Source organism: Hippichthys cyanospilos, chromosome 22, assembly GCF_059441005.1.
Source record: "Hippichthys cyanospilos isolate Australia breed blue-spotted pipefish chromosome 22, RoL_Hcya_1.0, whole genome shotgun sequence".
Taxonomy (NCBI): domain Eukaryota; kingdom Metazoa; phylum Chordata; class Actinopteri; order Syngnathiformes; family Syngnathidae; genus Hippichthys; species Hippichthys cyanospilos.
Window position 1 is genome coordinate 2,647,782 of NC_142390.1, and position 26,565 is coordinate 2,674,346.

General features: G+C 45.7%; 1 protein-coding gene across 6 annotated transcripts in view; it reads left to right on the top strand.

Annotated features, from left to right (window-relative positions):
• The window catches only part of LOC148405417 (plasma membrane calcium-transporting ATPase 1-like), a 51,753-nt gene that overhangs the window by 11,315 nt on the left and 13,873 nt on the right, over positions 1-26,565 (top strand). For 5 of the 6 annotated variants that reach the window (XM_088406434.1, XM_088406437.1, XM_088406436.1 and 2 more), the window contains exons 1-5: positions 13,407-13,559; positions 18,257-18,767; positions 24,524-24,721; positions 24,873-25,130; positions 26,404-26,529. In XM_088406434.1, coding sequence (XP_088262560.1) covers positions 18,575-18,767; positions 24,524-24,721; positions 24,873-25,130; positions 26,404-26,529 — 775 coding nt within the window. In that variant the 5' untranslated portion in view covers positions 13,407-13,559; positions 18,257-18,574. Of the gene's footprint in view, positions 1-8,823; positions 8,892-10,937; positions 11,072-12,080; positions 12,244-13,091; positions 13,277-13,371; positions 13,560-18,256; positions 18,768-24,523; positions 24,722-24,872; positions 25,131-26,403; positions 26,530-26,565 lie in introns of those variants that run through there. The other variant, XM_088406431.1, reaches the window with a different exon arrangement.

The following is a 26,565-nucleotide window of genomic DNA, read 5'->3' on the forward strand; positions in this document are numbered from 1 at the left end:
ACGGACAGCAGGACGTGCTGCAGGCGCTGCATTTACCATTGTCCGTAGCGAAAACAAACATGGCCGCCTCCGGAGAAGTGCCACCCCCTATGTAATATCATTTCATGATAACTAGATTATATTTAAAACATACTGTTGGTCGTTAAGAACACCTTTGCAGGTTTTTGAAATTTGCAATCATTTAATTGAGTCCTTTTTAATGGAAAATATCTTACACACTGTCCCTTTAAAAAAACGAATAAAGTAAAACGTGGGGTAAATATGCAGAGTGGAAACGACATGCGCCAGGGCAAACATGATAACGCCGTGCGCCAAGCAGATGGAGACGAAGCGTGAGTTCGGTGACATCATTGGACAGCGTGTGTGTGCGTGTGTGTGTCAAGTGGATGTGAGTTCAGTGGAGCGTGTGCTGCAACCGGGAGGGATGAGGAAGGGGGGGGCGGGGGCGAGGCGGTGACGTTATTGTAATCTGGAATACTGAGAAGCCCAGCTGTGCAAAATCAGGGCATGGCTTATGTTACGTCACACACACGCACACCTACACACACACACACACACTGGCATTTAATGTCGTGAGTTCTGAAGGAACGTAATTGTCACGAGGGGCAAAGTTCAGGAGAGCGAGGGCGCCGTACCTTTCGTGAAGCATCCCTCAGGCTACTTAATAGCCAGTGTTCAAAACCGTTATGCATTATTTATGATCTATTGCTGTCATTTTAAAGTAATTAGTTACATATTATATTATATTTATATTTATAAACATTTTGCACCTCCTTCAAAACCGACATAATTCCTCTCGTTTTTTTTTACATCCCAACTTTGGTGTCCTACCTGGAGATTTTCATCTCAGGACCTTCGAATCTGCCGCACTTCCTGGGAAGGAACTCAAAAACAAAAAGCGTTTGGGAACCCTTGCAAAAAATAACTCTGTTTTTCAATCCACCTCGACCCAAGCGACCGATGGCACCGGCGCTGCTAAAAGAGCCGCGGGGGAGCTAGCGCCGTAACCATATTTGGCAATGACCCGGAGAAAAGGGAATAGCTTTTCCCCCTGTCCACCTCCCATCTTCTCTGGTTATTTTCGACCTTCTCCCTTTTGTCCTGGGCTTGATAAACATCAAAAACCTTTTTGGAAGCCTTGCAGAAATGACTTTTATGGGACGAAGTCGCCGAAGTCGCTTTGTTTGGTATGGACACGGTTCCCACGCGGTAAAGCTATTGGACGAACGTTGCGTATGTTGTGCTCGTACCCGGCTTAATGAGCTATAAATAGATCGCATATCAAATGCTGTCGCGGAAAAAAAAATCGTTGTTCTGATCAAGAATACCTAAAAATATTCCCGATACCTATTTGAATGTTTGCACGGGATACGTGATAGGATTGAAGGGCGAGTCTGAAGAGGTCGGCATCACCTTTCGCCGTTTGAATTATCGAGCCCCAAATGTCACCATTTGCTTTTAAAGGTCGGCCGCGCTTTAGTCGGTAGAGCAATTGTTCAGTGACCGAAGAGTCGGCGGTTCGATTCTAGGCTTCTACTGTCTGCTCTCCAAGCGCAAGATACTGAACACTTAACTGCCTTCAGGTCCACGTTTTAAATAGGAAACTCATCTAGAATACTTAACCTGGTTACAAAAATAAATAAGAACTCTGTTGGGTCCACCGTAGTGTTCCGGATTGGAACGAAGTCGATATAAGACAGGATCCTATCTGTGGGCTGGAGTCTGGGTCTTGTTTGTAAGTCCTGACTCCACAATCTCAACCCACTCCAGTGGACATAAGTGGACACTGAGTGCTTGGCAGGATGCCCTCACGTCGGGGAAAGGCCGAGGGTGGAGTTAAATACTCGGAACGTTCCCTTATTATACGACGGAATCAGTGTCTTGAGTGAAGTCGGGATCCTTGTTTAAAACCAAGAACCATACCCGCATTTGATCTTTGCCTCCAGACCATAAAACCAATGAGCAAAGTTCCTTCAGTAAAGGTTTCGATTGCGGTCTCTGGAATTCCGTTGGTGTCGCACTCTAGGTTTGAATAGTCGCGTCTGTGACCTTGGACGGAATGGTAAGCGGCATTGAGAGCGCATGATAAAAGCGGGCCGACCTCTTTGGCCCCAGGAGGTAACCGCTAACCTTGAACTGTGAGTCATCTCCATTCAAAAGGCCAGAAACAATTGGACTGGCCCCCGGCGTGTCCACGTGAGCGTTTCCTGTGCATTATCGCCGCTTCCATGTTGTTGACATTTGACGGAACCGGCTATAGACCGAAACGCTGAGGTCATTAGTGCCTCGCCTCTTAAAGTGCCTTTTAAGTGGCTCTCGGAAATGTATTATACACAAGAGCGCGTTTTAATACGGTGCGGCTGAGCTTCTAGTTCGGCGATCCCCGAATGCCGCCCCTTCAAACTGCTTTGCTGTCTTTGTAGACAAAAAGAGCCCTGAGTGACAAGTTGGAAGCCACTGCAGCCTTGCTTGACCACATTTGCGTAGACGTGTAGCGTAATTAGCGTCCTGAGTTATTTATAGGCAGCTGCGGAATTGCCGGGCAGGCCTCAGGCCTGATTAAGCCACACGCCAATCAATTATTTATGGCTTCCTGCAGGAGAGGAGCTTGTCCTCTTTTGTATGCAGCGCCATGGAAACACAACAGGAAGCGCAAAAGCCCGTCGAGAGGAAGTATTCCCTACGACGGAATCGACTGCGCCGTCGCCGTCCCCCGACAACACGCCGCGCTAATCGAAGACATACTTTTATTACATGTCGTTTATGCCCTCCGGTTAAGAAAAAAAACAAACCCCAAAGATAAAATTAGATGACTCCCAGGTGGCGGAATCAAGTATTTTTAATCTATTCACTCCTTTTAGATGCTGATAAACACACAGGATAACATTGCAAAGGTCTTAAATGTCAATTTCGCACCTTTTAATTGTTTGGAGGTCCTCGCGAGACCCAACGGTGAAACTGGGACGAATTAGAATGTTGTCGTCAGAATGAGACAATGGCCTTTCAATCAAGCACTTGCACAGCGCATACTAGCTGTCTGCCGTCACCAATTAACAGTATATCCTTGAAAAACAATGTGACGCCCTGAGAGTGGCATTTCCATTTCTTATTCAACAGCTCGCTCCAATGTAATCAACATCCGAATGAAAGAAACAAAGCTGCTCCAAAGGTTTCCATTTCCAAACTTGTTGGAGTGCGGTGACATCACACAAGTCCCGCGTGCATGTTCGGATATGCGTGCGTGTCTCTTTTATCACATCCTCTCTCTCCTTTTCTCACTTTCCCTTCGCACATTTTGACTCTGCCAGCGACGCGTTCAATCGCCACAGTTGCACCGAGACACATCTGTTTACTTAGAGACTGGTCGGTCCCGGCGGGGCTTCGTGGCACTTGCCCAACGCGCACCGCGTGTGCGTGTGCGCGTGCGTGTGCGCGTGCGTGACGGTGTGTTTGCAGTCCAGTCATCGCGTTCTTGTTTTGAGACTGAGTTGACACACGGATGAACGCGTGCTTTCCGGTGCGATTATACAAAGTATCAAGCGGCGCACCTGCAAAAATACAATTCGGGTCGTCCAAAGCATCCATAGTCATTGGAAAGGGTGTCCTCTACTGAGCACACTAGGACTTGGGGGGAGTTGGATTGAATCAAAAGATATAAACAGAAAACAAACATCCACGACAGCGTACACAAATGAATAGGCTGGGCCTCAGCATGTTATAGATTTCGATATACTACAGTATACGTATAAAGAAATCAAGACTAGGGTGAGAGTGTGTGTGGGTGTGTGTGTGTGGGTGTTCTTCCCTCCAAGGACAAATTTAATCTTCTCCACAGCAAGAAGCTGCAGAATATGTCAAAAGGTTTGAAATTGCAATTACACAAGAAATAGCAGCAAGAGGAAGAAATGTCCTTCAGTCTTTAATATTCTCCCATTTGTCTTTAGAGGACACATTTTATCTAGTCACTTTCAATGAAATGTAGTTCTGGCATGTGGAGGTCCTTCGCTTCCTAGAATAAAAGATGAGGATTCGAACGCAATCACACATTTACTCATATGGTTTGAAGTGCTTAATATTGACGTAATAATCAAAACAACATCCAAAAATCGCTCGTTTATTGTATTAGGTAGATGTTGTGTTTCTGTGATATGTATGTGTTTCTGTGTTAGGTCAAAACGCTATAATAGCTCAAGTAACAACACTATTGAGGATTTATACAAAAACCGGTGGAAATGCATGATAAAACGTCGGGTTTTCAATATGTGCAAAATTGACAATATTCCCAATTTTGAATGGCAGTAAATGAGCCTGACATGGGCTAATTTTGACACCTTTAGGCAGTACCTCTCGACCTCCCGTTTGCAAGCATTTAAACTGCAAGCAAGTCATGTTTGCTTGTTTCTCTTTCAGCAAACAATTAGTGCTAGTTTCATTCTAATGAAGACAAATATGTACGCTGTGACAGCACTAAATAAACACATAAAAAAAAAAAAATCAACTGTAGCCTTCCTCCGCTGGTCCCAAGTCGCGCTTTTATTTGCATAATCTCATTTCAAACAAAATAACATTCGCGGTGGTGAAACTTCGTTAACTTTGACGCATCTTTCAAGGGTGAAACTATATTGTATTGTATGGCTATGTGGCGGTACCACATGGAAGCTTGTCTAATTAAATGTCATAAGGATACAAATAGGAGCACAACATGGTCGACTGGGTACCTCAAACATACATTCAGAAATTTGCATTTTTTTAAGTGGCAATTGGTTAAAAAAAAAAAAAAAAATGGCCTATGGGGGACGGATCCACATTTTCCGCTCAGTGTGGTACTGTCTGTTCTTTTTCTGGCCAGCCCCAAGGCACTATGAATGTACTGGCTTCTGTCGCTTCAGATCACCTCGCAGCCCAATTAGCTGCTCACTCACACACACACACACACACACACACAAGCAGCATTCAAGACGCAATGTTAACCCGCTCGCCATTCATTGTTCTACATGAATAAGCCGGCCGTTCCCAACGCATCTCGCGAAGCCTTCCGAGAGGCGAAGCGGGCCGCTCATCGCCTTGGAAACGGCAGGCTAGGCGGCCGAGGGAGCGCGGCTCTCCGGAGGAACGATGTTATCGCCGCGCCCGGGTCAGATTGGGACAGACCCCTGCAGGCCTCTACCGGGTACTCGCCCCTCATAGGGTGATGCGGGAAAGAATTCATCGGACGCAAACTACGATTTTGCCAAGTGTCGTCGACTGAAAACGACATCGTAGTTGCTCAGAGCGGAGACCAATCACGGCCCGCCTCTTTTCTGAGCTTGCTCACAATATATTCACAAGGTTAGCTGAGCTCTGATTAACTGTGGTCATTTTCAGTCGACCGCCAGTGGCAAAATCGCCCAAAACGGATCGATTTCGCCGGTTAATTTACGTTGCACTAATACAGTGTTATTAATCTGAATATTGCGTTTAGACCAGTATTGTGAAGATACTTTTCCTCTAACTTCATGCTAGCCTAACCTTGTCACGGCTAGCGCTACTGACAATTCGCGTGGCAAACGATGAGTCGTCAATCACTGTCGGCAATCAAAGATCTAATCTGAGGAACCTTGCCAAGGTCCCGTCTGCACCGGCCGATAGAAACATTTCTCCTTTTACCGTATCCACCCGTCTGAAGATGTCAGATTTTCAATCTATGGAGCAGTAGTGACGTGACCTTGGAACACGTGGTTGATACGCAAGGTTATTCTGCTCTAATGTCATCACGCATGCTTCCGAGCTCCGCAACAGAATGTGCAAAAGAAAGGTGTCAAATGGAAAGAGAGTGAGATGTGGCACAGTCAGCCGTGGACAAAAGCCCTGTTTTTTTTTCTTTTAAATCATTGTGAGGACACAAGAAAAACCTGGAAGGGATCGAGAAACTCACGTTATGTTACCCATGACCTGAAATGACCTTCAGTTCACAGTGCTGCATTTTCAAATGTTTTAGGTTTTGAAGTTTTTTTATGGCCGGATAACCTCTTTTCACGTATGGGTTTTATTGTCAGTCAGTTTAATGAGGTGGATGATGGCTCATAAACCGGAATGACCAGTTCACAGCAGAGCATTTTTAGATGTTTTAGATTTTGGCCCTTTTTGTCCAGATAACTGCTTTGCATAAATGGTTATTTTGTCCCTCGGCTTTATGAATGTTAAATGTTTTTTTTTTTTTGTGTCGGCTGCATGTCCTGTGTCCAAACAGCTGCCAGTTGACAAACGCATACAACAGTTGTTTGTAATTTAATAGCCACCCGGACGACTACAGTAGCAATGGATGACCGGCAGTTTTGACAGGTGACTCTGCGGTCCGCGGAGTTGCGGGTGACAGATGGGCAACAGGGAGGCTTCTGTGTGTATTCATGTGGGCGGCGGCACTATTGAGTCTCATCCTCCGTCACGCTTAGTCACACACCTGATGGACTGTGAGAATATGTGTGTTATCACCACAGAAGCAAGTTAGCCTGGGAATCCCCCCCCCCCCACCTCACCTCTTGTAGTTGACTGAATTAGCCCCTCCCCCTCGCCCAACACTTCTATGCGACGCCATGACGAGTGGGCAAAGTGCTGAGGAACATTTCGGTGCTGGCGCTGAAAAGCTTTGTGGTGCGCTCGCCGTGATGACATGGACAAATCAGCCAGGAAATGAATAGCGAGCACGCTAGGAGATGAATCAGTCAAGTGTGGGTACAGGATGACGGCCCAAAAGGGGGAAACGTCTTACTCACCGTCGCTTACTAAAAAGCTGCGGCAAACCTGAGCGAAGAAGAAGAGGCCAAAATATAGCCACGCCCACTAACAGACCCCCTTCCTATCAAGCTCGATTTTTCCTAACACTCCTTTCAGGGCTGAAGTGGCCATCTGGCGTGGATGGTAGATGCCTGTTTTGGCAAGATATAACTCATTCACTCCCGGACGGTTAGAAACATCCTTTACTTTTCCGAATGATAGCAAAAAATGCATTTGGCCGAAAGACCATTAAAACCATAACAATATGTCCCAAAAAAGATGTCGTGATGATGCAAGTGTCTCCTCGGGAACGTTCATCTTCAAAATAACACACTAAAGATGATAAAGGGTTTTGTTTTGAAGCTAGCCTTCGTAGCTGCTGCTAGCTCGGACACCGCCATTTAATAATCCATATTCAATCGCAATTAAGGATGCAAAGAAACCGCTAATCAATTACGTTGTAGTCTCCAGGCTTAGCACAAGCTGTGTGATGCATTCAAGCGCAGTCAGACATTTTAAACTCAGGACAGAAAAAATGTCTGTTAAAGGGGCAGTGTGTAAGATTTAGAGCGTTTTTCATTCAAAAGGAATACATTAAATCAGATCAATAACTAATCACTGTTGATTTGAGCTAATGGAATCAAAACATTAGCGCCAACGCCAATGCGACCCGACACCTCCACGCTTGCGTTTCCTTCGCCGCGGCGCGCTAGTTTATCGACGCTTCTGTGTGGCTTTATTAGAACGCGTCGGTGTTTGTTTGCGTCCCGGCCGGCGTCATGTTCTCCCGGGAAGTCTTGACAACGGGAGAAAAAGGAGCAGGCGGCGAGTAGTCTCCATGTCCCACCGCATCCTCAGGTTACTCACCGGTCTCATCCATTATTACTGGGCCTCATGCATAATGGACGCGGTCGGTACAATGCCGGCGAGCGACGCTCCCGGATCGGGCCGGACCCCGAAGCGCCGCGAGGTTATGACCTACGTAAACGGCGAAAATTGACCGTGACTTAACGGGAGGGCGAAAAAAGACCAAAAGAACACCTCCAGTAATTTACTACCTTCAAAACAAGGCCTTGAACTGGCCTCGCCGAAGATCCGACGCGCGGGGAGGATCCAGATAAACTTCATGACGACTTGCAGACGTTGGCGCCGCGCTCCCCTCTCTTCTTTTTCCCTTTTTTAGCAAGATGTTCCTCGCGCCCTCCCGTTTGTGTTTGACACTCGACTGAAGTAAAACAGAACGTTCCACCTGGAGCGCGTCACCGATCTTGGCCGATCGTGCCATCCGAGTGAGACGCGCGTCACCGAGGACGCTAGATAGATGAATCTTCTACTGGGATTCCACAGCGCAGTTTTAGGACAAGGTCTCTGGCGTGAGCTCACGCTTGCCGTGACTTATTTGGGCGGTTCTGGAACCGGGCTGGCCAAAAGTAGGCTAGCCGCTAAAACTGGGCTACGGATGGTAATCACGCGGTCGGCTCCCCGTGGACTCGGGCCGGCCGTCACGTGACTCGCCGGGCTCGGAAAACTCCTCAAGTGCGCGTCACGTGACTCGATAAAAGGGCGGAAAGTTTCCATAAACCGTCTCGGTAGAAAATAGATGACGGCAGAGGAAAATTGCATGTTAAAAGTCAAGGGTTCATGTGTTTATGAGTGCGTTCGAAGGAACTTCCCACTGCCTTTTAAAACTCCACATGGACAAAAGTATTGGGACACTAACCCGCCACACGGACTGTTTCTTCCGCTAGGAATAGTATTCAAGAACGTATTCAAGAAATCCAAGATATTGATCGTGCATAGCAGTGAACCGGAAGTCATTCTATTTCGTCCTTCAAAATCTTTCAGTATCTCTTCTTCATCCACATCATAAAACTGAATGGACTCATTTGCAAAGGTCTACCCTAAATTATACAATAAAACTTACTGTTTTGATTGAACCAAATAATTCCATCCATATTCTCGGATGTAAAGGATTTGACAAAATACCGGAAAAAATTCGAAGATGTTTCCAAACTTTTGCTTGGTACTGTAGTCTATCTACAATGATTGAATCCTAAATATTTCTTTTAGGGCATAGCAGAGTGGGCTTTGGGTTTTGGTTCCAACTAAGAGTTTTCCCCCCCAGACATCTCAAAGAGGTAATTGACACACACACATGCACGCACGCACACACACACACGCACACACACAGAGGTCATTACATTACCACTAAGCGCCTCCATAAGCATCTCCATAAACCCATGCAGGCATATTTGACATATCCATCTGCTACAGCAGGATCATGCCGAATTCCTCCCCCCTACTCCCCCCTGGCTAAATCGGGGTCGGGGGTGTGTCGGCGGTATTGGTGACAAACCATTGTGTTTGCTCCTGATGATTTTCGCCCCGACGTCGAGATTATTTTCAAACGAACCGGAAAAACATGGCGAGATTGTCAAAGGGAAGAAATTCAGGACAAGGGGAAGGCGCATGTTTGTTGAGTGGACTCACCCGCCCTTTCTCCCCCAAGCAACATATGCCCCGCTTCTCCCATGAGGAAATCCCCCCCCCACCCCTGCGAAATTGAAGAAATGGTGTGTAAAGGGCGCCGAGTTCCCATTGGATCTGCCCCCCATCTTTGCCATCTGTGCCCCATCCGGGCGGAGCTAGAGAAGAAAACCTCGATTCTCGCTAGCTCTCTGAAGGTTCTAATTAATTTGACGTTAAATGATCCTCAACCTGTCCCGGCAAAGCCATTGCTTCTTAATTGCGCCCAATTTAACCAAAGTCCCCTTCGCCAGAGGCCACTTTTCCCTCGCCGCTCTCATTTATTCTCGCTCCAAACACCTTCCACTGGTCCTCGCGCCAGATTTTGGCCCTGTGTCTTTTCTGTTATGTTTCCCACTTCGGCGTTTCCGAACGCAGGATCTCAGGTGGTGTCTCGACCGTGTTTTGCGGGATCGGGTGTATTTACGTGTGCCAGTGTCCAACGTTCACCGCGACCCGCCGTGCTGTAAATACGCGGGCTATTGATGAAAAACAGAAAGTGGAAAACATGTCCGCAACCAAACCGCGCCAACACCCTTCTATGGTACTTCTGTGCTGCCCCCCACACACACACACACACACACACACACTTTTATACGCCCTATATAGTCTCTCACTCACACATGCACTTATTAGGCTGGGTGGGTCACTTTCTCCTGACAGTTTGCACTTGTACTGACTTATTGTACACCAGTGGAAACTTGGCGAGGTTGTTTAAGTTGCTGCGCCGCTCTGAACAAAATGCAATTATTAGCTTAGAAAACGGCAACTAAATTAACTAAACTATTTAATTGTGGCGTTTAAAGGGAGACTTACACTCCGCTTATTCAGCAGTATAGTGAATATTAGTGGTGAATAAAAGCTGTAAGATTCTATAGTATTAACACTTTTTTTCCAAAATTAAGCACTAATATTTTGTCTTACCTTTTTCAATGGATGGATGGATATTTTAAGATCCTCATCAAACGCTTTTTAGAAAGAAATCTGTAAAATAGTATTTAGAATTGAAGGTCTGCACTCTATATGTAAAAAAAAAAATCATAAATACATTTTAGGGATTAAATGAGATAATAGGGATAGCGGATACCAGTATGCATACTCAATTCTTGTGTAGTTACCGATATAAGGAAAAATACCGCTAATAGCTTTATTTTATTTTTTTTAATAATAACCCCTTGTCCGCTCCGTTTTCCATTTTGATTTTTTTTTTTTTTTTCCTCCCCTTCCCTCGACAACTCTGGCCTTTGTCCCGTCGGACGCTCGGCCCCCGGCGGCTGCCCTCGCGAGCGCCTGCAATAAATTCCTGCGGCGGTTGGAAACACAAACACGGACCTTTGGCGATAGAACCGACGGCACAGGCGTCGCTTTGTGCGACGCGCTCACAAACTCTCCCTTCACACAGCTGTGTATCATGCCTTCATTCTTATCTCGACAGCTGTATTTTTAACAAGTCTGACACTTTTGCTAATCGTTGAATGGATTTTTTTTCATGAGATGTTGACCCGGCTGAGCTGTTCCAATACGGCAAGTTAAAACAAACCGTAGAAGGCAATGGATAGAAACGACCCTGACGCGTTTTCGGAACTTTGCCCGTACATCGTGCGCCTCGATACTACATGACACTTTTCTCTCTCTCTCTCCTCTCTTTTGAAAAGAAGGAAGCTCTCAAAATCCTTCCCCTCGCCGCCTTCCACCATGTGCCAATGTGCTGAGCCAGTGGAAAAAGCCACGTCCGTTGGAGCAACGGCGTCGCGTAGAAAGATCAAGTGACCTCGAGGAAGCCATATTCAGAGTAAGAACAGCAACGTTATTTTCCGCTAGCTTGACCTAAAGAGGAACAACATCTCCCTCCAGTCAGCATGTAAAAATGTCTTTTTTTTTTTTTTTTTTGCTGATGGGTGTGCTGTGTCATGTACTTTTTCCATCCTCTCTGAATGAGACATTGTTCCCGTTGTGAATAGGCGAAACTCTTGAATGCGGCCAGCCGTTCGAACATGTGATAAGATCACCGCGACGGGTGGAAGCCATCACGTCATTGAGTGTACTTAACAGAACGTACTGTCACTGTCATCAAAGGTCTCAGAATGAGACCCAATCACCGTTATTACTCTTCCAAAATACCCTAGGAGCATAATCAGGAGGCGATACAATCGCTGTTAATGGGAACTGGCGTCCCCCAAGCATCTAGTCTCAGCCCCTGTATTTTTACCACACTTTTCACCACACTTTTATATCTTAATCTGTGAAAGTCATACTTTTTGAGGCGGGAAGATTTTTGGGCGTGCCGCAAAAGTCATATTGTCAACTTTGGTGACAAGGGTTGGAAGACAGTTCATATTTACTGCAGTTCAGGAAATCCTTCAGAGAAATATGGCAAGAAAAAAATCCAAACAATAGACTTGTGTGGTCCCCCTGCTTGCGGGTGTTAAGTGTGTAATAGATTTGAAGTGGGGATTTGGTGGTTTCATGGCAAGTTCTTCTGCCTCCCACTTGATTTTGCATGCAATTTCAATCATTTTGCTGTGACTCTTTGCTTTCATGAAAATGAGCCGAATAGTGTTAACATTTCATTGCATTAAAATCACACAGCAGACTTCGAAATCCACAATAACCAGCCTATTAAGTCGCTGTGACATGAAACATAAATGTTCTCTTGAAAAATGCTTCAAGACGCTTCATCGTTAACCTTTCGGGCAACGAACGCATGGTACTGAACGAGTTAATAACAAATTTCTGAATTGATTTTGTAGGTTGTTTAATTGTGCGCTATGTTGCCTAATCCTTTGCTCTTTATATCAAAGGGAAAGCATTGAAAGAAGACGGCAGGAAATTTGACCCAGATGATGACAAAGTGTCAAAGTTCACCCTGGCGTGACCACTACCAGGGGTGTGGCATCCCTTGGCTAAAGCTGTGAGAATGATGTGGAAGAAAATGACCCAAAAATGGTCAAAATCCTGCTAAAGGTGAAGCCCAAAACTGCAAAAACTGCACCTAATATATTTTGTTTTGTTTTTTCCGCTGGTTTCCCCCGGTTTGCAACTAACATGCTAGCATTGCACAAAGCAAACTTGCATCAATCTAAACTCCTTTCCCCCCAGTTTATGAGCTTCCTCTTCTTCTCTTAACAAATCCTCCTCCTCCACCTGACCTACAAGTGACTCACAAGTTCCCAACAAAATATAAAGGTTTCAAACTTTAGTTTGCACGCTTGAACTGATCCCCGTTTGCACTCTTAGGCGTTAATGATAAGTCCCATTATGTCGAGACTGCAAGTGTATTACACACTGAGGTTTGACCCCTTTCTGTTTATCATCAACCAACGTTAATGACTGTTTATGCATGCATCTATCCCTTAACCGTGCACATTTTTTTTTTTTTTTTGCTGCAACTGTGGGGTTCATCTCCCTGCAAATGCACTTGATGGGATTTGACATCATTCTCCCAATACACCGATCACCACAATGACTGCAGGCATTAAAGGCGAAGAAAAGATAGTAAAAAAAAAAAAAAAAAAGCGCTACGTCATGGAAAGAATGACGTCAGGTTAGATTAGTTGCGTGGGGGGGGCGAGCTAAGAGTGGCTAGGTGGAGTCACTCTGTGCTGGTTGTAAAGAGAGAGAAAAAATAAAGGAGTGTGGGGGGGCGGGGGGGTGATGCATCACTGAGGTGACGGTAAGTGTTTTGTGTTTGCTGCATCAGAGGCTGGTGTGAAGAGTTGAATAATCCCGTTATTATACAGATAGCGAGGGAGGGATTACGAGAACGTGATTGGTGGTGGCGGGGGGTGATGATGATGTAACCGTTTCCATAGGCGACTGATATGCGGCCGGAGCCAATTGGAATTCACACCAGCGGACCGGGGCCCGCCCTCTTTTGACGCGCATCACATGTCCCCGGCAGAGTTGTGGAAAAAGGCAACGCGGGGAAGAAAGATGATCACCCTCAAGCACTTCCGCTTTTGTTGCAGCATATAGAAGAGGATTGAGCAAACTAAATGTGGGTATTTATTTTAAACAACACAAGCAGTGGTATTTTATGATAACCACGCTTTACTGCATTGTGGGAAACACGAGTTTCAATTCGGCATGCAGCGGCTTCCAGAGGTGGGGAACTATCTGATTGCTTCACTGCACGACGCGTACTCTTTGGTTGAAGTTGTGGCGTCACCGAAGGCGGGGCTTGTACCTCAGTTCAGGGGAGCCAGCCTTGGAGTCACTGAGACTGAGGGGGAGTGAGAGAGGGACGCAGGGGCTCCGGGTTCTGCTCTTCGGAGAACGGAGTAAGTATTTTTCGCCTGTCTTTAGCGTCTCTTCTCGGGGCACAAAGCCGCGCAATTACGGCCGCCTCAAGTCGGCTCCGATCGTCACCCGGCGCGGAAGCCCGGAGCACCGAAGTGCCTCCGGTTTTGCGGGCAGCGTCCAACCAGCGCGAGCCGCTGGTTAGCTTCAACGGCAAGCTAATGCGGCTAACCTTCTCACCGGGGTAGACACCGCTGACATTGGGGCGGCTTGCCTCCGGGGGACCCCAGGTGGCTGCTCAGTCGGGACGCTGCAGAAATCTCCGTCGCACCGTCCTCCTTTTACCTTCCCCGCCCGGGCTTGACCCAAGAGTACCTGTCAAATGTTGTGCAAAGAAGTAGCGTTTTGGGATTCTTTACAATCACGATCGGCTAACGCTAGGAGGCTAACCGCACGCTAGCGTGGGACGCTGTGGGCTGTTAAACGGGATATTAATTCAAGGGGGTTTCTATTTTTCATTTTCTTTTTATTGGCGATCGTGACATGACGAGAGTTGCGCGCACGGATGCGTCACTGCACGTCAGATGACGCTAGCGGGAAAAGTTGACTGCATTGAAATGACCACTATTATGAAATGGTTATTTATTCACCAACCCGACGCTGTCCGCGCAGACAAACCAACGGGTCAAACCCGCAGTGTCAAAACTTGCATCGTGGAATTACAGTACTCACCCTCCGAGACCCCAACATCCCCCCACACGCTCCGCTGCATCCTCATCACGCACGTTAAGCTTCTTCTATCGACCTTGATGGACGGTCTTTACATTCCTCTTGGTTGCCTACAAGCCCCCGGGTTCTCGTGGGCTCCAGCCGCGAAGCCCCTTTTTGCTGGGGCGGATGAAGAGATCACCGCTTATCCAATTAAACGCTACCGATGCTACTGCAGACGAGCGTCTTTGCATTCATTTATCGCAGAAATGCTCGATAAGCCTCAAAGATGATGCAAGGTGAGCCACTGCTCTTTTTATCTTTGGTCATTGCATCATCCGACGAAAGCTTGACCCTTTGCTGAGCAAGCGTTTCAGTGACCAATGTTCACCGTTTTGATTTCAGGAAAGAAATCTATGGCAAATGGTTTGAGGGAAGACGACAAAGTTGTAACAAATAACTTACGGCCAATCGCAGCTCGGCTTACTGTTATCACATGACTGAACTCGGAAAACGGCCGAGCCCGACTCGAGCTTGACCTTAACCCTAAACAGCTGTAATGTCGTTTTCGGTCCACAGCAAGTGGCAAAAAAACGGGTGAATTTTGCTGCGATATTAATCCGAACACGTTTTTTTTTTTTTGACTAGTGGGGCGTATCGAACGTAATCGTCAAAAACATTTTGACTTCACCTTTAAGTCTAGCATGAGAAATAAATTCTAGCATTACTTGACTAAAACTGTAAAATGACGAGTCGCTATTTTCTGAAAAATCATTTCAAAATAAATATTATGCTTTTACAACAAACATTGATTAAATTCCGAATTTTACCATAGATAATGCACCATTTTACATGAATAATAGTATATGTATTCGTAAAATTTCGAATATTCTTTAATAATATTCTGAGAAGTGGACAAGTGATGCAAATAGTCCTATCGTGGCATCAATTTATTGTATGAGAACTAAGTTGTAACAATAAATGAAAAACTATTGAAATGTTTAGAGGATTTCTGTGTAAAGCGTCGGTATCCAAACTACGGCTCGGGGGCAATTTGCGGCCCGCCATCCACATTTTTGTGGCCCGCAAAATATGCTAAAAATACATTTTGGCATGCCCCACAATGCTATTTCAAATGATAAAAAGGTAAAGTGTGAAAAAAATACCTCATCACCTTTAACAGAAAGCCTTGACAGTTTTATTTTAACTCATTCACTGGCTATCTCGTTAACTCTATTTTTTTTTATTATTTATATTTACTATTTCAAACAATGAGAATTCTCATCCATGGCAGTAACATTCGGTCCTTTTGCTATATTTCCGATTTATTCTCTCCATTTGACCATTCTCTTCCTTTGAATGTCACGTCAGCCTATGGAGGAACGGAGCGCGTTTAATGATTTATGTAAAGCAACAGTAACCACTTTGTATGGCTCCGCCTGAGGCCTTTGAACCGTTGCGCTCGTAGATTCGATGCAGAAAGGAAAACAAATTGATATCCTTCCGTATTCCGTTGCCGCGTCTTCCTATCAGGCGGACTTGTATCGACGCCGAGGCGAGTCGGCGGCGGTCCCGCTCGTCGCCCAACCGGCCTCCCGCGTCATTCGACGCTCCCGGGCCGCGTGGGGATCACGTTCCCCGCTTACATTTGTAATCCAGACTTGTCACATTTTGGAGAGGGGCGGGAGCGCGGAGCGCCGCGCCGCGCCGCACTTGTGCCCGTTTCCCCGGCCGTGTCAAAAGACGCTCTGTTCTCTTTGTGCCGGCGTGAAGCCCCCCCCGCCCGCCCCCCGCTCACGGCCGCCTCGTATGACACTGGCGAGCGACTCCGCTCTCCAAAAATAACATTTTGCTTTGTCAATAAGCATGTGCGCTGTGTACAAGTGGTTTTTGTTAGCCCGGTAGCTTAATGACCTGAGTCGATTCAATAACTCGGAGATACGTCAACCCATTCCATCCCAAGACGTATTTCTACGTTGTTTTTTTTTGGTCCAAAAACAATTCCAAAGCTAATATCTAAAGCAGTGCTTCTCAATTATATTTTTGTAATTGTTTTTAACTGAACTTGCCTGCACGTTAAGCATGTTGAAAATATTTGCTCGCCGCAGCTCTGTTATCCGATCAGTTTATTTCATGGCATTCTCCTGGATTATTTGGACACATTTCTTAAGTCATGTGTGATTGGTTGGCCACTAACGGCGCAACGTTGACCTCCTCGCACAGGTCCCGCTTCGCCAAGCGGCGCCTTACAAAGAACACAGCGCACGTCTCATCTTCAAAGGCAGCGTTCTTGAAAGACGCAGCTGCCGCCGCGTAACATTTCGGCGGCGTGGCATTTTCACACTTAATATACATAGTAAGCGTGCCTTCAAAACATTCACGATAAAAGATTCCCACAACGTGGAATCATGATTCCGACTCTTGTGTCATTGGTAGCTGGCCTTTTTAGCGGCAATCTCCCAAGGCGTAAAGATGGAGAGCGCGTTTTGACTTGCCGACACCTGACGGCGTTGAAGGGGCCGCTCAAGTAGCTCTCAGCGGCGAGCCGGGCGTCGCTGCTTTGTACCCTCCACATTTACATGGCCTGACCCACTTTGGCGGCGGGGGGGAGGGGCGGCCGGCGGGGGGAGCTAAAAATACCACCCCTCGTGCTAGGCGGCTCCGATGCGGAGGGATCCCTGGATTTGCTCTCTGCGGTTGACTGATGGAGACGCGCAAACCGCCGGTGGGGGACCCTCGCCGAAAGACGCCGCTAATCGTCTCTGCTCGTTTCGGACCAGCGCGACGGTTGTCACTCAAACGTCCCGCGCCGGCGACCCCGAACTGTCCGCGGCCCCCTGCGTCCGTCGTGGCAACCAAAGCGACGCAAACGACAGTCGGATTCAATTCGGCTTTGGTTTTGCTAGCGGGCGCCCTATTTCTCCTACCTCGTGTACAAGCCCCCCTTTTTTACTTTAATTTGACTGAATTTTACTGAGTCTACTGTAAGTCCACACCTGACTTCAGTGAGCACCCAATCAGCATTCTGCCAATTGAGCAAAATGTTGTTTTCCCTCTAAAATCAGTGGTGTAGTTGGAAACTAACGGATTTGTTCCCCGGTGTCAAGAGAATGCCCTTGAGGAAGACGCCGCAAGCCCTTAATTGCACCTGATAGGCCAAATTGCACCACGCGGTTAGCCTCCAGCATCCCAACCGTCAGCGGCTGCTCTGCGCACGTTTTCTCTCAGGCCGTCCTGTGTTGTGTAACATCACCGCCACGGACCATTAATTGTGCAGGCCTTTCTTCTTGCTGCCGACAAACCTATGCTTTTGGCGTCCCTCCTTCCCCAGTGATAGCCCTGCGCGTGTGGCCACTCCCACTTTGGTAAAACAAGCAACTGAACATGCTGCTTGAGAGTAATTAAATGGAAAAGTGTCATTCTCTAGGCATTGAATGATCACAAGTGTCTTGTTTTGTTTTAGAAGAGAGGTTCTCAAATAGTTCTCAAATAGTATTGGCAAATCAAATTGAATGCTTTATAATGCCGTGACGAGCGCAGCGCAGTTTTTCTTTTCAAATTAAGAACAAATTGATTAGCACACGAAGCCACGCATTGCTTATGTGTCACAATGACGTCTTTGCAAATTATTAAGTTTCATATGGATATGCGCTGTCATCGGTGAAGGAATTTTCCACAAATGACCGAAAAAGGTTTTGTGAAATTATCGCGCGGTTTCTGCGGGTATCGGCAAATCAGATTTATGCTTTTTAATGCCGTGACAGGAACATCATTGCTTTCTTTTCTAATTAAGAACAAATTAATTATCATGGGCCGCATCGTAGTTCTCATTTCTGTCCAAATCAAAAAAAATGTACGTATGATGGTCACCCATTTGAACATTTCGAAATCGGAGGCCACTAAAAACTGTTAAAAAGAGATTGATACCAAAAAAGTTGCTTAATTTGAAAACAACTTGGTGTCTTAGCCAGCAAAACGTAACATTTGAAATACCGAAGGGGTCTTTGACATCGCCTTTGCCCTATCTCAGATCCGACTGCATGCTGATTTCCGGCTGTGCGAGTTCCCCGCCGTCGCCATGAGAGGCCAGGAAGAAGGCCGGAGTCTCCAAGGGACATGGCCGGCCTTGTAGAAACGCTGCCCCGCCACTTGCCGCCGCCGCATGACTCCAGCTGCCTCTGACGGCCCTCTCGCCAATTTTATGGGAGCTACCGCCGTACGTGCGCTCGTGGGGATTTAAGTTTTTCTGGAACACCTTTTTGTTTTGCTCCTTTTTTTTTTTTTTTCTTCCCCCGTTCGCCCCCCGCGGTTAACTTTGGCGTTCGCAATCGAGGGAGCTAGCGAGACGATGGCGAACAACTCGTACAGCGGAGTGAAGAACTCCATCGTGGAGGCCAACCATGACGGCGACTTTGGCTGCACGCTCAACGAACTGCGCTCCCTCATGGAACTGCGAGGCGCCGAGGGCCTGAGAAAAATCGGGGAAACTTACGGGGATGTTCACGGACTCTGCAGCCGCTTAAAAACCTCACCCACGGACGGTAAAGTATCTTGGCGCTTTCTGAGCAATGACGTGAATGATGTGTTATGATGTGGAGTGACTTTCAGTTCACATCTGCGTATTGTCAAGATTTTAGATTTGTCAGAGTAAGCAACTGTTGCCAAACTGACAGCTTTGCGCGTCTTAGCATTTTCGTGCGTCAGCTTTATGACGTGGATAATGCTTTATGATCTAGAAATACTGAGTTTAATGCTGTGTATTACCAAGAGTTAACAGTTTGGGATTCTATATTCAGAGTAGAAACATTTTGCTAGGATGCTTACCATCTCTTGTTATTTTCTCTGCCATTGTTATGATGTGGTGATGCTTTATGAAATGATTGGAATTTCACGACTGCGCGTTTTCAAAAGTTTATAGTTTGGGGTTTTCGTTTTTTCAAAGTAGGCTGCTTTTCACATCTTGGTCAGCTTTTAATGTGGATGATGCTTTATGATCTGGAATTATTTTCAGTTTACCGCTGTGCATTACCAAAAGCGGCTTTTGCTAAGATGACTGCTTTTCGCGTTTTGGTATTTTCTCGGTCAGTTATGATGTGGAACAGTTTCATTTCAGTTTTTCGTTTTTAAATTCCTCAACGTAGGTACCTTTTGCCAAGATATCTGTTTTCACATATTGGTGTTTCTTTAGCATTATGGTATGGATGATTTATGATTTGGAATAGCTTTGAGTTCACAGATGAGTGAACAGTTGAGTGAGTAGAGTTCACATAGCATATATCAATTTCCATAAAACATGATATGAAAACGTGAAAGGCACTTTTTTCTAATCATTGAACTAAAATAGTGTATTTAAGTATAAAGCATCAAATTCAAATGGTTTCAAAGGTCAAGAATTTGATTGGAATTTCATTCCACATCATAAAGCGTCATCCACATCAAGACGTCTGAAGAGATACCAGGATGTGATATGCAAAAGCTGCCTTTGAAGAATTCAAACTCAAAACATATTTTGTTTTGCCTCACGTTTTTAACTTTGATAAACGATTCCTTACTTGTCAGCATTAAGTCATTTAGCGCCATTGACGACTATAGACGTCACACACCAATTTCAATTGGGAACGCAGTTCAATTACAAGCTCGAGAAAATGAGAATGGCATTCAATTTAAAAGCAAAATCTAGACTGGTACTAGATATCAAAAAGACTTTTATTTTTTTGTTTTTTATTCTGCTGCATCGCAGATCGGCAGCGTGTTTTACCGTCAGAGCAGTAAGAAGCGGTGCGTTTTTCTGCGTAATCCATCGGCAAAAACCGCCAAAAGAAAACGGATCTTGCGCCGTACATCGACAAGAAACCTTGACGTCCTAATCTCACGACATCTCGTCCCGTCCCAAAGCGTCACGGCGGAGTTGGCCATCCGTCTTTTGTGAAAACGAGATGTTTGACGACATTAGAGCGTCGCTATTTGACAGACTTTTTTTTTCGCCCTTTATTCCCGCTACTCCGTTTCAGCGTTTCTCTATAGACAGTCTGCCTAATCGCCAGTGTGACCTTGACTGAACTCTTATGGGAGAGGATTTTCAGTTTGATCCCAGATTAAAACGGCACCGCATACTCACTGTCGCAGCAACAGTCCCCTGAACGCGGGGAGGGAGAGGGAGAGGAAAAAAAAAATTCCCTCGGCTTCATCTCGCCAGAGGGAATGCCGTAAATACCCCGCGGCACGAATCACGCGCTGCCAGAATCGTTACCTTAACGACGTGTTGATTGCGAGAGGCGCGGCGTGCCATCTCCCGCCCGCCCGCCCGCCACTGGCGGCGGCCGCGCCGGGGAGTAGCCGAGAAAGCTTCGGCCGAGGTGCCGGTACGCGACCCTGTTACGGGAAGCCTTCAAGAGTCCCGTCGTACCTCTTCACGCCAGTTAGGCCGCCGCGGCAACGGCGAAGCTTTGATATTTAACGGTAGCAATGAGCTCATCGGAACGGGATTAGCGCAGTTTGACAATGGAAAGGGGATTTCTAATTAGTTGGACGGTTACGTCTAAAACCCTCTTTAAGCGATCCCTCCCCTAATCCTCCGCTTTTCCAAGCTCATTTTCTTCACCCGGGGAAGTTCAACTTTTCCTGTCGCCGCCGCGCTTCCGCCCACGTTGACGAGAGATGTTTGTTTTCCTGTCGCGTGTGTTCGGTCGTCGATAATACTCGGGTTTATCCTTGGGTGGGCTCGGCGAGTACACGTTTTGGAGTGGAGCGATGCGTCACCGCGGGGGTGTGACTGATATACGGCCTGAGCTGTAAAGACCCTCAAGTCAACCGTGCGCTCTATTTTTAGTCCCGTCGGACCGCGCGGTGTTTTAACACATACTGCGCCATCCTTTCAGCACTTTACGGTCCGCTTTGAATGTCATGTCTCAGGGTCGCCGGGCGAAGTGCAAGCCACTCTCCTGACGCTTTTGATGCCCTTAGATGTCAACCGGCTGCCGTCGTATGGAGCAATAGTTCCGCAGTGAGGCTAGCCTCACTATGGCAGCATCGTAAGTTGGAAAAAAACGGAAGGCATGGACGTCGTAGACCAGGGGTCCGCTGTACATATATATATATATATATATATATATATATATATATATATATTTTTTTTTTTTTTTACACACACATGTCCCCTGATTGGTGAAGGCAAATGTAGCTCCCTGGCCCCCGGGCGCTGCAAGCGTGGAAGAAAGCGTGCGTCGTTGGAATGCTGTTCACAAATCGGCCTCATTGTGTCAGATGTTGCTCTTTGCCACAGTGAAGCCTTTGCTGCAAAGCTCTGATTGGTCAGCACATTTGGGCTGTTTTGGCCCAGTGTTTTTCGCTGTGTGATAAAAGCCTCCGTGGCAAGACTGAAACGTCATTTTCGGATCATTAGTACGTTTTGTGCTCAGGTTTTTTTTTCTCCGCATCGCTAATGTCGCTTGTGGAAAAAAAAATGGAGACTTTTCGGAATTTCTGAGTTGTAACAGTGTTTTGCGAAAGCGTTGGCCTCCTTGAAAGTTTTTTACCTTTTAATAGAACTGTTAAAAATTCAGCATTTATTCAACAACTAATCAATCATCAAATTAATGGACAACTGTTTTTAGAATGAAATAAGCACTTCAAATTGTTTAAATTCTTGATCCGGGCCTTTCAAGAATAAACCCCCGATATCTGTAGTCCTTCAAATTAAATCAAGTCAAATTGATTCGTCAAAGCAGGCCTTTTATGAAAGCAGACTGTCTTTTCTGTTTCATCAAAATAAAACATTTGCAAACAGCTGCTTTTATTTTGGACAACAATAACCCAATCTTTATCAGTTTCAAAAAGGTTAGCAAATAATGTCATTTCTGTACCATTAGGCACAAATAAAAGCTTTGTGTGCGCATAGTCCAACATCTGTCCGCTCGACTCGGTCGGCCCGGTGCTGACGCAGGGACGTAAGGCCCTCCAACCACACAGTACGTACGCTAGCAGTGATAAACCAGTCATAGAACCTGTCTTGCTATGTACATTACATATGCAGGCCGTGATAAACCAATCAGAGAACAATACATATTACGCGCAGTACGTACACTGGGAGCGATAAACCAATCAGGGAACGCCACTTATGACGTGCGTTACTTACTCTGGCAGCGATAAACCGATCAGAGAATATTACTCATTAACGTAACAGAGGTTCTACCAGGCAGCACCCCAAATAATGATGTTTTGCAACTGATTTAGTTGATCCTTTAGCAGTTCATTCGTTTGTGCTTTGTTTGGCCTGATCTTTGTTTTTTGGCGCCACCTCTGGCCGCTGTGGAGATTACATTTTGTAGTGAAGAAGGATGGTGTAGAGCAGCCATTATTTGTAAGTCTGTTGCACTTTCTTTGTAAGAATGTTGACATTTATGATACTACGGCCAAACTTGTGACTTTTAGATAACATGTTAGCTAATGTTAGTTGTTATCGTCAGCATGTTATACAGTATAGTGCTGCCTTGTCTGTGTTTCCCTCACTAGCATTTTCGTTTGTGCCAGGTATTTCCCGTATATGTTAGCATATGCAAATGTTTTGCGAGGATAAGTCCTCATAAGTGTTTTTTTTTTTTTTTTTTTTTTTTTTTAATAAGGCTTGAACCAAGGAACTTGAACATCACCTTGACCCCGTCGTCGGCAGTAAGCGGGGGTCAACCCGGGAGAAGCGCTCCAAACTAAACAGTTAATGATTAGTCACTTGAACCGCGGTCTGGGTGGCGAGGCCTGCCTATTTTCAATTTCCATCGACGAGGATGAGGCGCTGACTGCTCTGTCACTTCCGTTTATTGCGGCCGAGCAGCGAGGGAAAATGCGGCATAAAATTGAAGCGGGCCCGTAGCTGTCAGCGTCTTTTCATTAGTGCTTTAAAGAATCAAAGCAGACGGTATGAGGCGGCGAGGGAGCCGCGACAAGCAATTATTGCCGGGTAAACCCCGCAGCTTGTCGGCCGTGCTGCTGGTGCCGGTGACTCACTGTTCCGGCTCCCCGCCACTAACGGACCTTGGGGAAAGGATCCGCTTGTGCTTTCATGTGCGCACAGTCCCCCGAGTACCACCGAGAAAAAAGGCGGGTTTTATTTCCTAAAAAGTGCACCGCAGTTGTTTTATTGCTTTCGTGTTTCTTATCCCCAGCTTCGTTTCCATCTAAATCATCTTCTTACTTCCCTCTTTAACATCACTCGCAATCTTGGGACCAATGGCTAGCCAATTAAAGTTTGAATTAAGCACTAAGATGCACAATAAATACCGTATTGAAAGCACTCGCCATCGAGACCAAGTCTTTAGGCAGCCATCTTTGTTACCCCGTCCGTCGATCAATAGTAGACCAGCATCATAGGGACCCGCTAAACCCCCAAAATGTTTTAAAGGGTAAGTCATCCCCCCAAATTTTCTTGACATAACATTTTCTGTGCAGCTTCATTAGTCTTGATGCGGCATTTTGATTATTAATTATCCATTATGCAAAATCACTCTTCAGCTCCCAGCCCGGTCCTTTCCATCCTTTCGCGCCCTCACCCCGACGTGTCAGTAATGGGTTTCGCAGTCACCCTCTCCGCAAAATTCCACTCCTCCTCATCGCCTCACACAGACGCAGCTCCATCTATTCCACCCCCACAAACACACACGCAAGCGTGGATAAAAAAGACAAAACAGGAAAAAAAAAAAATCGGTGCATCATCTGTTGTCAAACAAGATGGCTCCTCTTTAACTTAAATGTTTGGTGAGATAGTTTTTAGGGGTGTCAAAATAACTGCTATTATGGATGAGGGGGCAGAAAGAACACATTAAAATGGAAGAGCATGTGAGAGTTAAGTGGCAAAAATAAAAACAGACCCGACTGCAGTTTTGATTATGTATTCTTTGGAAGAAGGAATTTGCTCACCGTAGAAGCGGCGTTATTTTAGCCTACCACATCAATGCAAAGCACCAACTGCGGCCACAGCTAATTTTAGCTGCAAAGATTCTAATGGTCGAAATGAAAAGTTTCGGTTTAATTAGTCCAATGAAGTCAGAGGCAAATTCTCCCGCCAAGTGTAAAGTGGCAGCGTTTTCAGGGGGAAAAAAGTTCTGCTCAGGCTCTGTTGTTGTCATGTTGTTGTTGTCATGTAGCAGTGATGCACGCAACGTTGCACATACTGTGTGCGTGTGTGTAGGATTAAGGTTCACCACAAACATCCTCTTTTATTTTAAGGCATGTCTGGAAAAGAGTTAATTTCTCATTTTTTTAAATCTCTCTGTTTTTTTGTGTGTTTTTTTTAAATTCTTTCCAGGTCTAAATGGGCAGCCGACAGACATCGAGAAGCGGAAAACGGAGTTTGGGCAAAATTTGATCCCGCCCAAAAAGCCCAAAACGTTCTTGCAATTAGTGTGGGAGGCGCTGCAGGATGTCACGCTGATTATCCTGGAAGTGGCAGCCATAATTTCACTGGGCCTTTCTTTTTATAGACCGCAAGATGCCGCGAGAGAAGGTACGTTGCTTATCATCACAGGCCGTTTTGTCATCATTGTAAAAGACAACATAAGCCTCATGTTTGCTTTGCCCTTGTTTATTTTCAGCAAGACTTTTTTTCTAGTTGACTGTCCTGACCCGTTATGTTTTTTTTTTTTTTCTCTCCGTAGACTGCGGGAAAGCTGCCGGCGGCGCGCAGGACGAGCACGAGGCGGAGGCGGGCTGGATCGAGGGCGCCGCCATCCTGCTGTCGGTCATCTGCGTGGTGCTGGTGACGGCGTTTAACGACTGGAGCAAAGAGAAGCAGTTCCGAGGCCTCCAAAGTCGCATCGAACAGGAGCAGAAGTTCACCGTGGTCCGCGCCGGGCAGGTCATCCAAATCCCTGTAGCCGAGATCGTCGTAGGGGACGTAGCGCAGATAAAATATGGTAATCAGCTTTTTAAACATACATGTATATATATATTTTTTTTGTAAAAGTTATTTGCGTGAACCTGGCGACCCACAAATCAGCTTTCTCACAGAGACAAAACAATGTGTGTGTCACTGGCTGACTGCTTTCAAATAAAGCCACTACAAACTGCAATACCAAGAGTGGCCGGAGGCGCCGCCAAAAAACACATCGAGCCAAACAAAGCACGAATAAACTAAAATATCGTTATTTCAGGTGTGTCCCGGTACCAGTTGATCCACGGACCGGTACCGGGCTGCGGACCGGTAGTTGGGTCGCACACTGACTTTTGGCTTTCATTTTTTTGGGAAAAAAGTGTGTCTTATATTTGGGGAATTACGGCAGAATTGTGCCATCTCTCGGCTAAAATTGAGAGTGATGAGGAAGAAAATTCCTCAAAAATGGTCAAAATACTGCGCAGGGGTTAACAATAAGAAACGATTATGACGATATTCATCAGTGTCTATGAAATCCACAAAGACTGGTAAGCTTCATTAAGTTCACACTTGAGCTCAGTTTTATCTGGTCAAATATTAACAAAGCATGGTTATGCATTACATTTGGAAGACAATAAAATAATACATGATATCAAAACTGCTTTGGGAGAAAGAAAAACTAAATCAAAACTTCATTCACTGAAGACAAAATTCTGAGAACAATCATGAAGCCTTTATTCCAGAATTCTGACTTTAAAAAAACTTAAGAGTCCTGACAGGAGAATTTATAATCATAATTCTGATCATTTTTCTCAAACTTTGAATAAGTTCCACTCCAAAGTCAAAATGTGAGAATTCTGATTAAAGTCAGAACTGAGATTAGTCAGACAGACTTTATCCCAGAATTCTGACTTTTTTTTTTCTCCCAGAATAATCATTTTAAAGTTCCATTTCTGCCTATAAAGTGAGATTTCTTCGAATAGTCAGAACTGTGACTTATCCTCTCCTGTACAAAATTGTAAAATGGAATCATTGCAAATTCAAATATTCCGCCACAATATTATATCCAACCACAAGAGACAGACTTAAACTAAATAACGGATTAATCATTAAATATTCTTTGATTAATCTTTGACAGATGGATTGACCCCATTCCTCGCTTTCATCCCACCTTAAATTTTCATCTGCAGCGCTATGCGTGGAAAACACAAATGGCAATGCATGACGTACAAGTTTTTTTTTCTTTAATTCATCCATGTAAATGTAAACGAGACAAATGACCTTATTCCCATGGCTAAAGGGCTTTTGCTTTACAGGGGACCTCCTTCCGGCCGATGGTCTCCTCATCCAGGGCAACGACTTGAAGATCGATGAGAGCTCGCTCACGGGCGAGTCGGACCACGTCAAGAAGACGCCAGAAAAAGATTTGATGCTGTTATCGGGTAACGCCGAACTTTTACGCTGGAACCTCTAGATAC